The sequence below is a fragment of the Mustela nivalis genome (genome assembly GCF_964662115.1).
Source record: "Mustela nivalis genome assembly, chromosome: 12".
Taxonomy (NCBI): domain Eukaryota; kingdom Metazoa; phylum Chordata; class Mammalia; order Carnivora; family Mustelidae; genus Mustela; species Mustela nivalis.
The window spans coordinates 27,378,763-27,390,111 of NC_139031.1; the positions used below are offsets into that span (position 1 = coordinate 27,378,763).

The 11,349-nt window shown below is 50.2% G+C and overlaps 1 protein-coding gene and 1 long non-coding RNA gene across 2 annotated transcripts; one reads left to right on the forward strand and one right to left on the reverse strand.

The window, feature by feature from the left end:
* Positions 1-2,645: 2,645 nt before the first annotated feature.
* LOC309845107 lies at positions 2,646-7,520 on the reverse strand. The gene is made up of 2 exons (XR_014301038.1): positions 7,081-7,520; positions 2,646-2,959 (listed from the first exon to the last, which is right to left on the reverse strand). It is a non-coding gene; the product is annotated as an uncharacterized lncRNA (long non-coding RNA).
* Positions 7,521-7,873: 353 nt separating this feature from the next.
* On the forward strand, positions 7,874-11,004 carry FEZF1 (FEZ family zinc finger 1). Its single transcript, XM_082692575.1, has 4 exons — positions 7,874-8,780; positions 9,015-9,149; positions 9,391-9,523; positions 9,960-11,004. Exons 1-4 carry the CDS (start codon positions 7,980-7,982, stop codon positions 10,316-10,318), a joined length of 1,428 nt encoding a protein of 475 aa, XP_082548701.1. The 5' UTR covers positions 7,874-7,979; the 3' UTR covers positions 10,319-11,004.
* Positions 11,005-11,349: the final 345 nt, after the last annotated feature.

Below are 11,349 nucleotides of genomic sequence, written 5' to 3' on the forward strand. Positions count from 1 at the left end.
GCTTTTCAAACAAAACGTCGGTATCTGCCAAATAAAGGGGGAAGAGAGCCTTTGGAAAGTAAAGAACCCCGGTTATCATCAAGCCTTGTGAACACAGAATACGCTCTTAATTTTTAAAATTCTTTTCGCCGTTCCTAAGAAATCTAAATCGGCGTCATTAAAGCCAATTTCTTTCTCTCCCTTTTTTCTCCCTCTCTGCCTCTTCTTTCAACAGTGGTGTGAAAGTTCAGCTATTCTCTGTCATGAGTAAAAAGCTTTGGAAATCAGCTAATGTGCCAACACCGGGAACATATCCAGGCCCACGGTGCGAAAATGGAATATGTGCTGTTGAATTATTATTTTTGTCCTTTAGGTTTACATCCACGCCTTTGTATTATGTAAATTTGTGAGAAGCTGTGAATCACAGGGTTAGGTAGAGGAGGGGTTTCTCCCCCCCTCCACAGGCAGCAGGAACCGACCCCATTCAGTCTTTGAATGACGCGCACAGCCGCCTTCTTCTTCTTCCGGCTTTTGAACGCAGACCCAGCCCCTCTCCCCAGCGCCGACCCCGCGGGCCTGCAGGACCTCAGAGCTGCCACGCAGGCCCCAGGAGCCTCGGCGGGCACGTTGGTGACATCAGCCGGCCGGCCCCACGAGGTCACCGCGGGCCGCGAGGTGCCGCTCCCCTGTTGCCCGCGTCTACATTGACGCTCTGCAGTGTTTCCAGCACCCTCTTCCTGTCCGAGTCTAGTGGGAAACTAGGAGGGCGGACCTACCGTTAGTGAAAGTCAACGAGTGAACTGAGCTTAAAGAGGACACGGAGGGGAGAGAAAAAGAAAAACGACTTCCAACTTAATTCAAAGCAAGGCAGCAACAATTTAACATGGTCAAAGTTAGTAAGGTTCCTTAAAGACGGATCGAATCTCTCCTTGGCATTTACATCTCAACTCTTGAAATGTGGGCGATGCCTGTGGGATCGGGTCTGAGAGAGGCCTGGCGGGTAGCGGAGTTTATATCGGAGACGGGAGTCCACCTGCATCAGGAGAAGGGGGGCGGCCAGTGGCTGAGGGTCTCCCTCCCTCTTTCAGGGACTGTGGAAGCCAGCTGGAGGTGGTCGAGGGGTACCGTGCGCGGAGGACAGCCATCCCACCTCCCCCTTTAGCAAGGAAGAAGAGGGCTTGGCCGGGAGAGCTCAGGAAGCGGAATGAAAGGACAAATTGGAGGGGGGGGGCCCAAGGGGGAGGTAAAAGGAAACTCTTCAGCAGAAGAATCTAGTTAGAAAATCCTCTCGCTTTCCCCGAGACCGTCAGCAGATACCCAGTAATTCTAAGCACAAGCCAAACGGCTCCGAAGGGAGGATTCGACGGGGGCAGGGGTGGGTACAGAAATATATGACAACGGACAATGAAAGGGTTTTGGAGTAGAACTCAGAGGTGACCCTCCCCACCAACCCTACCCTCCACCCCAACCCCGTTTAACATCGGTTTAAGAAAGTGTTTTCCGGGAAACTGAAAATGACAGGCAAAACTTATTAAAAAAAAAAAAAATGCTCTAGTTGCTTCTTGGGCGTGCCACAGCGTCAGCCCTGTTTTCTTTCTCTTGACATCTAGATTAAATGACCCTTCAGTAACACTCTGAGTCGTCAAAGCAAGTCTATTAGCGACTGTTCTGTTCAAAAACTTTTCAAACGGGAGTCCTCCGCCATCTGTTACTTGGTCTTTAAACCCGATCCCGCACCCCCTCCCGAAACTCTTTGGTGACTGCCCCCTTCTCCCAGCCCCGGGGTGGGGTGAGGAGGGGAGGGACAGAACCGCCGCAGGATCCGCGGGGGTGCGGCGGGGAGAGGGAGGAGCGCGATCGCGCCCCAAAGGACCGCGGGGGGCGAAGGTGTGGAGGCCGGAGGTCAGGGGGACGCGGGTGGCGACCGCGCGGCGCAGGCAGTCGGGGCACCGGAGAGGCCCCGCGTGGGCGCCAGAGCCCGGCGGGACGCGCGGCGGCGCAGGGGGCGGGCGGGGAGGTCTGGCGGGCGGCGGGCTGCGGGAGCGGCGGCCCAGCTCCCAGTCCCCTCTGAGCCGCTTGAGTCACCATCCGCAGCCCCTCCAAGGCAGTGTCACAGAGCCCGGTCGCCCTCGGCCTCGCCAACGCCTTTGTAACTGTTCGGGACTCCTGAGCCAGGACCAATAAGTGGAGAATCCAGCGGGGGAGAGGGATCAGCTTTTCTGTTCCACTTCGGGCTTCCGTTAAATGGCTCTGCGCCGGGCAACGCATCGTGAATGAGGCGAGGCACCTCCGCGCCGGCACCCGCAGCGGGAACGCAGTTCCCGTCCGAGGCCGGGGCCGGGGCCGCCGAGGTCGCCGCGGTTATGGAGGCCCCCGCGGCCGAGGGCAGCTGGTCCGCGCGGGGCGCTCCCCGCCGGGAGCCGCCGACGACCGGGGGCCGGGAGGTAACTACATTGTTAAACGGTTCTCAGAGATTTCTAGCTCAAGGATTTTGATTTACTTCTGCTTCTCCATTGCTCTAACCTCACGCTCTGCTCTGTATTATTTGAATATCTATTATAGACATTTATTTCGCGGGAAATAAGGAAGAAAGTTTGAAAATAACAACAAAAACCCCCCAAAACTGCTCTAACCCTCTTTGGTAGTTATCAAGGAAAGAATCGTGCTGTGTTGAATGTAGTTTTTATTTTGCCCGCAAAAAATTATCTGGGGACTGGCGCAAAAACGCTAATCAGCCAATTGCACAACCAGCTCTCGGTGTAGAACGAGAGCGCATATTTGGGGCGTCCTCTTCTAACTGATCATGTCCCAGGTTTCAACAACACCGTTGGAAATTGCAAGCCAAACTCGTCTGGCTTTTGTAGCTTCACTTCTAGGCAGCTTCTCGAATAAGTTGAGAAATTGGGTTGCTTGTTTATAAACTTCTTTTTCCATCAATTCCAGCCCTGAGTCGAGTCTGTAGGGAACACACCTCACAGGCCTGTGGGAACGGGTGAGAAAAATCCCAGCATTAGTGCAGGGGCAGAAACAAACCCAGGCAGGTGATTCCTGTCTGTAATGTTTGCGGGCTCATTAACAGCTCTCACCTTTGGGGCTCTTCGTTTACTTTTACAAACTGATTTTATATGTAAATACTGTTCTGAGGACAATAATTTCACTAGGTGGCAAGGAAGCCCTACTAAAGAAGAAATAGTGGTAAAAATAAAGGTCTAAAGATAAACAACGAACCACTGGCCTGCCTCCCCTCCCCCAAAAGAAAGGAGGGCTCTGTGAGGTAACCGACCCCTCCTTTACAACTAACCAGTGATACTGCCCTTCACAAGCTCTACAAAATTAGGAGAAAAAAACCCTTTATCTGCTTCCATACTAAAAGTACACTAGCAGCCTTAAATTTGAACTTGTTGCCTAAGTGTTGGTTGATGTGCTAGAAAGTTAGTTCTCACTGTGTATTCATTAGCTAATCTGAAGTACTCAACAAGACTTTTTCCTTGAACCTTGCAGACCCTCCTGTCTGGGGCCTACTCCAACACCCTGCCTCCATCACACACCACAAGAAATAACAAAAGACCAGTCAGAGATAAAGACTGAGCAAAACTGTAGGAGAATTTAGGAATGTTTTTGCCTCTCTAGAAGGAAGGTAGGTTGCTGTTTATTAAACAGGAAGAAATGTGGATGGGTCTGAGTGCCTGGGGAGGGGAGGTGGTCAAAATAATAATCTTATCTCCCCCATTTAGCTCACAGCAACTAATAAGAAGCAAAAAAATCAGACTGGTATTTTTGATGAAGAGGCAGAGGTCATGGATGTTAGAAAGGTCTGATAATCTTAAAAGCATGACCAGAGATGAAGTAATGCACTTGGCAGGTGAGATAGGTTGTAATATTTCTCAATCCATTTTTTTTTTTTAATTCAGGATATTCTGTGACTTATTAAGGAAGAAGAGATAAAAGATTCTGGATTATTTGGTCATTGAAGGCTCCACTGTATTGCCTTTTATTTCAGATTGCAATAATCTTGACCAAAAACTGCATTTGCTTGGGATAGGGTTGTAAATAATAAGCCTGTGAAAATCATGCAAGTTCTTGAGCAATCAAGAATGCAGTTTAGGTAGCACTGAAATAAAAATTAGCTTCTGTAGGCAAAGCAAAACAACAACAAAAAACAAAAACAAAAGCAAAACAAAACAAAACAAAAAACCACCACGACAGCTTTAAATTATTTTAGAGGAATAGCACCTTTTATTTTCTCAAAAGGACTTAACTCAGAGTTTATCTGGTCTGTTCATATCGAGGAATGCTTTGCTCTCCTCAATACATCTCATGCAGGATAAGCCCCACACTTAATACTCACCTCCTATAAGGATTTAAAGTGAGGCAAATAAATACTTCCTTTCTGTGGTTGGGAGAGGAAGGACACTTAAATCACCAGCTCTGACCAAGAGAGAGGGGATTATAAGATTCTCCGAGAAAATCCAAAGAAACTACAACTGAGTTTCTATTTTGCTATTAATGAAGTGAACAAGGTTCTCTTGCATTCTTTGAATAAACAATTTTAAAGGGTTGGACCGTTTTAGAAGCTTCTAAATTTGCCAAATATGCTCTGTTTTTCTTGGGTGGTTTTGTTGGTTTGTTTTTTGGTGTTTGTTCATTTTTTATCTTTCAAATGTGTTTGGGGGGGAAAGAACCCAAGTACTGGACAGATTTGACAATAAGACGGAAGGCTTTTGTAAATACATTTTGCATTTTGTTTAAGGTAATCCTTAGTTAATAGAGATTTTTTTTTAAATTAACAGTTTTAGGTTAGGTTTTGAATAGAAAATACTCATTAACAAATGTTGGAATATCAAGACCTTGATTTATAAAAGCACCTCTTCAGTCTTCAGGATTAGCAAGCTCGGGTCTGATGTTTTAAAGGAAGGGCGTAATTGCTACTTTGAGATGTTCCTGTTACTCGAATGACACCATACTTTCAAACACTTGTCAAAAAGGCAAATCCCGAAAAGACCGGTGAATTGCAAATAGTTGAAATATTAACTATACAAAACACTTATACCCCTTAGCCAATAATTTTCCCTTTTTGTTCAGTGTCCACTGAAGGAGAAATTTACTGAGGTTAAAGCAAGGCTCTTTTGCCCTTAAGGAGGAGGGAGTGGGGGAGGGGAGAAAAAGGGGAAAGGGAGGGACACGCGACGAACGTAAAACAAACTGGTGGCATTCAGTCCAGAAGGCAGGTAACGCTCCGGAAGCGGGTGAGTTGTACAAGTCAGCTGGGGGCTCCAAAGCTTTCCAGAGCCAGGCCGTTTCGTGCTTCGTTGCTTTTTTCTTTAAACCTGGCCCTATGTGGGAGCAGTGCGGCATGAGGGGGATTTTTCGATGTTGGGAAGTGGCAGGTAGGAGAGGAAATCTGATCTGCCCCAAAAGGCAGCAATTAAAGTCTTAACCACGACCCATCTGTCGTGGGGCGCACCCTACCCCCAACCCTGCCTTTTCGCCTAGCAAAGCCGTCCCGCGCTCTTTGTCTGAGCCGGGAGGCAGGTTCTGAGGCCCCAACAGCAAAAAGAAGGACGATTTTGCAGGGTGGACGCACCCCGGGTGACCGAGCCCGGGCCAAGAACTGCCCCAAAGTGGTGTGGCGCTTTAGTGCCCTACGCTCGCCTCAGTCAGTCGGCACTTCTGTACCCTTGCATCTGTCCTCCTAGCCCGAAGCCACCCCAAGATCTGACAGGAGGCACTTCCCTGGCCTAGTTGTTATGGCCAGTCGCGTCCAGACCTTTCTCCTCATTTAGCCCTTTGGCTGCCTTCAACTTCCAATAGGACTCACGCCTCCTCCCCCACATCCTTAGCAATTGAGTTTCTCCACCACCCCTCTAGCTGCCCTGCTTTGCCTGTGGGCATTAGGGCGCCTTCCCAGCCCCGGCTCTCTGCGGTTTCTGCCCTTCTGGGCTCGCCGGGCGGGGGCGGGGCAGACCCTCCCGAAGAGCCCGTGTGAGTGGCCTGGACTGAGCAATGGGGTAGGGAGGAGGGATTGTGTTGAGGTTAATTTCCTCCGTTTGACGTCCAATTTCGCGTTTTGGGGTGGCATTCCTCAGGGGCTCAACAATCCCAGGGTTTCTAGTCAGTTTGCATCCAGCCTCCTTTTCAGGGCTCCTTTTCAGGGCTCTTGCAAGCCTCCTTTTCATCTCACCCACCCGATGTCTGGCACCCGTCACCACCTGTTCTGCGCGCACTCGCTGAGGGTAACTCACCAGGTAGATGGCACCCTGGACTGCTGCGGGCGACCACTCACCGGGGCGTGCAGGCCGCCAGGTTCTGAGCTGGCACCTCTGCGCTCTTCCTCCACTTAACTCGCTGGCTTGAGCTCCCGGCCGCCGACTCCTCGCTGCGCTGCCGCTAGTCCGGGGCTATGCTCTGCCTGTTTGCAGGCTCGCTAAGGGGAGCAACCACGGACTTGAGTGCGGCTGTTCTCGGTGCGCTCTGGGCTGCGCCCGCCTAGGCTTCGAGACCCCGCGCAGCCGGAGGAGCAGCCAGAGGAATCTTTCCGGAACACTCCTTAGGCTCTACCACTCTTGGAGGAGAGTTTTGACCCGGGCGCTAGACCCGCGGGCGCCTGCATACGCGGGAGTAGCAGGGGATAGGTTTCCGCGTGCTCGCCCTCCCGCAGGTCCCGGTGCTCGCCGCCTCGCGGTGCACACACACCCCTGGCTGCCTCCTGCGCCGCTGGCTGGAGGAGTTCGGACTCCACTAGTAGGGACATGGGGGCTTGGGGGTGGGATCACCTAGTTGTTTCCCTTCTCAGCTCAACTTTCAATGTTTAAAATGCTCCGACAGAGCTCTGAGAGCAGGTATTTAAATACATTTTCCGGGCTCTCAGTGGGTGAGGAAGCGCGCGCGTGTGTGTTGGTGTATATCAGGGGTGGGGTCCGGCCGTCGCCGAGGCTTCTTTTGGTGTGACACCCGCTTATTCCTGGCAACTCCTCCTCAACTTTGTGGATGGAGTGCGTCTTTCCCAAGCTCCTGTCGTGACACCGCATTTACAAAACCACAAACACATAACAAGCCTCCCAAGGCCTTTAATACTCAGGGACGTTTTGTGAGGCCAGTTACCTGCTGGCGTCTTCCAAGTGGTCCAGACTCGGTTCGGGCCAGAGACCCTGGGATGCGGTAGTCCCGAGCCCCGCGCCCCAGAGGAGCCCTAGAAAGAGGGCTGCGGAGGAGGCGGCGCTGCTCTGACCCGGGCCCAGTTTCTGCCCGGCGGAACCGTGCAGGGAAAGCTCGGATTTCGCTGAGGTCGGCTTCCTGGCCGTGGCTTTCTGGAGCCTGGCGTTTCATAAATATAGCCTGGCGTTTGCCCCTGAATTAGACTCTGTTTCCTTATTTAGCCCTTGCACAATGATTTTAGATGATGTCACTTAGAGCTAAACGAGAAAATTGATCTCAGATTTGCTTGGCCTTTAAAGCCTGGTTAAGCAGATTGAGAATTAAAAAGACAGAGGAAAAAGCAAAGGGGCGGGGGAGGAAGGCGAGGTGTGCGCCCGAAAGACTGAGCCGAGGGGAGGGCGTGCCGCGCGGCGAAGAGCGCCCCCGCCTCTTCTGGGCGGGGGAACTTCACTCACCAATGAAAAGTAGTCACTGACTGCAGAGAAAAAAAAAAAAGTTTTCCTGTTGACTGTTGGAAGCGAATTGAGCAATTATCTAGTTTACCTTCTCCTCTTGGAAGTTAACGATTGGCGAGATCTTGGCTGCGTTATTGACACAACACTTTCTATTGATAGAAATAAGTAGTGATTGTCCTCGAGTCATTGGTGCGCCAAGAACTCTGCGATGGGCTGGCAGGAGTCCATTGGGCTGGGCAGGCAGGTTCGGCTGGTGATGCTGGGGAGGCGGAGGAGGAGGCTGCTGGTGGTGATGGTGCCCGTCCTCCTCTCCGCAGGTTTGTGACAAGCAGGGAACAAGGCAACGACGGCGCAGCCTGGCCCCGGCTGACGGACGCTGGCGACTCAGTCATGGACAGTACCTGCCACAACGCGACTGCCAAAATGTTAGCTACTGCTCCGGCCCGGGGCAACATGATGAGCACCTCCAAACCCTTGGCTTTCTCCATCGAACGAATCATGGCGCGCACTCCCGAGCCCAAGGCCCTGCCTGTCCCTCACTTCCTGCAGGGAGCCGTGCCCAAGGGGGACCCCAAGCACTCTCTGCATCTTAACTCGTCGATCCCCTGCATGATCCCCTTCGTGCCTGTGGCGTACGACACGAGCTCCAAGGCCGGCATGGCTGGCTCGGAGCCGCGGAAGACGAGCCTGGAGGCTCCGGCGGCCCCGGCGGCGGCGCCCGCAGCGCCCGCGTTCAGCTGCAGCGACCTGCTCAACTGCGCGCTGAGCCTCAAGGGCGACCTGGCCCGCGACACGCTGCCGCTGCAGCAGTACAAGCTGGTAAGGCCGCGCGTGGTCAACCATTCTTCCTTCCACGCCATGGGAGCCCTGTGCTACCTGAATCGAGGTGATGGCCCGTGCCACCCGGCGGCCGGCGTTAACATCCACCCGGTGGCCTCCTACTTCCTCAGTTCCCCTCTGCACCCTCAGCCAAAAACGTATTTAGCTGAAAGGAATAAACTGGTGGTCCCGGCGGTGGAGAAGTACCCCTCGGGAGTAGCTTTCAAAGACTTGTCCCAGGCTCAACTGCAGCATTATATGAAAGAAAGCGCCCAGCTTCTGTCGGAAAAAATCGCTTTCAAAACCTCTGACTTCACCCGAGGCTCTCCTAATACCAAGCCCAAAGTTTTCACTTGCGAAGTGTGTGGAAAGGCAAGTACTCTGTAGAAGGAAGGTCTGCCCGCCTGCCTTCCTTTACTTCTTTCTTTCCTTCGCTCTTACCCCTTTCCTTCCCTCCTTTCAAATTTCATTTTATTTTGTTATTATTTGTAGACATTTGCTATAAGATTATTTCCTTACCCCCTCCCCGGACCGCCCCCCACCCTGCCAGGTTTGATTTCAAAGTGCTTGTTGGGCTAACCTGTTCTCTGTGTGTTTAACTTTAAGGTCTTTAACGCACACTATAACTTAACCCGTCACATGCCAGTGCACACAGGAGCCAGACCCTTCGTTTGCAAAGTCTGTGGAAAGGGCTTCCGGCAAGCCAGCACCCTGTGCAGGCACAAGATCATTCACACCCAGGTGTGTGTTCATCTGTCTCAATTTCTCCTGGCTTACTTCCAAACAGTTTGTAGAAAAATAGCTGCTGAACTCTTATTCTTTAGCATAAGGTTTGAAATGTGCTAGCTGGATGGGGGAAATGCTATGTTTTTGCCTTTGTTCTGCTTAAAAGCACGAGAGACAGCATTACTGTGTTTTTGAGTTTGCAGGGCTCCCCTTAACAAAATACCTTAACTTCCTACTTTTCTTTCCTTTCTCTCAGGAAAAACCTCACAAATGTAACCAGTGTGGCAAAGCATTTAATAGAAGTTCCACTTTAAACACACATACCCGAATACACGCAGGCTACAAACCGTTTGTGTGTGAATTCTGTGGCAAAGGATTTCATCAAAAAGGTATAGAACCCAGGAGGCCTTTCATGGCAGTCTTACCGAAAGTTCTAATCTTTTCCAAATATTTTTTTTTTTGGGGGGGGGGGGATGATGTTTTGAAGTGTTGGTGGTTACTGGCACCTACGTTGACATTTCAACCTCTTAGCTGTGTGACTGATTAATATTAGAGAAAGGCATAGTTTATATACTGAGGGGGTATTTCCTAACTGCTTGTTCTCATTTTATAAAATTGGATTAATAAATATGTTTTAATATGTGGAGGGAACTGCCTCATTGTTGATATTTACAAGTAAACTTGGGGAGAGAAGTGCAGGCGGGAGGGCAGCCCTGCACCTGCTGTCCGAGCTGTGGCTGCTCTTCCTCTTGCTTTCCAAGGGTCCACTCCTCTCTTTTCAAGCTCTCTTTTCAGATCCACATCCCTGTCATTTGTCTGTTTCAGGGAATTACAAAAACCACAAGTTGACCCACAGCGGGGAGAAGCAGTTCAAGTGCAATATCTGCAACAAGGCTTTCCACCAGGTTTACAACCTCACCTTCCACATGCACACTCACAATGACAAGAAGCCCTTCACCTGCCCCACGTGTGGCAAGGGCTTCTGCAGGAACTTTGACCTCAAGAAGCACGTCCGCAAGCTGCATGACAGCAGCCTGGGGCTGGCCCGCACGTCTGCTGGGGAGCCCGGCACCGACCCATCGCCCCCTCTACAGCAGATGCCGCCTGCGACCTTGCCACCTCTTCCACCACCGCTGCCACCCCCTGGGCCCCTGCAGCCCGGGCTCCACCCGGCCCATCAGTGATCAAGGCCAAAGTCCCTTCCCAACCCCTTTAGGGTCCCCACTACTGAGGCAACAAGGGAATAGAGCTGGGTCATGCAGATCCAAGCTTGTCTGCAGACCCCTGGGCATATTGGGCCCCACATGTTAAAGCAGATCAGAAGCCTCTGCATTTCCTGGCCTTTCGCCTCTTGCATGCACCTGCTAAATGGTTTTGTGTATTATATCCTATATAGGCACTAACAATTATGAGAAAATTTGGGGGTTTGTTTCCAATTTTTTTTTATTTTAATTTGGAAAGACTTCATCTCGGGTGGAGAGATGGTGTTTGTTTTGTTTTGTTTTTTTAAACAAAATTCTGCTGTATTTATTGAGATCTGTATTATCCTACCCGGGAATGCTGCACCATTTTAATTTTATGATTGTATATATTTCCATTGTGTTATTCTGCTGTCTCAAGATGCCTGCCGATTGTTTATTATCATTTCCTCTTTCCCTGAGGTAACGAGACACTGTGTATATGTTATATATACACGCATAGATGTGTGTGCCTGTAAAGGCACGTTCCACATTCGTGAGCACATACACACAAATACACATTAGAGAAAGGTGGTTCATTATGGATGAATTTGAATTTCGGTTTTGATTATTGCACGTGAGAATTGATTCATTGACTGTTGGAAATAAAGACTTGGAACATGCTTATTTAATCAACAAACTTTAGGGTTCTGTTCATATGATCCAACTAGAGATCACTTTTCTGACCCCCTCATCCTTCATATTTTTTAAAAGTCCAACTCTGGGTTAATATCACCTAAGGTTTGATCTGAAAAATTCACCAAGAACAAACAATAGTCTTTTTAAATAGTTATAACTTTGGTAAAGTAATGAAATTTGACAAAGTTCAGAGACAGTAGATGTGGATTTTCTAAATAGAAACATGTCTGGGCCATCTGATACGTTTGTAGCGCTCAGTTAAACGGAAACAACGTATCTAGGAGAGGTGTGTAATATACATACCAAACAGGCTTTAGGACAATACCATTCAGAAGGAT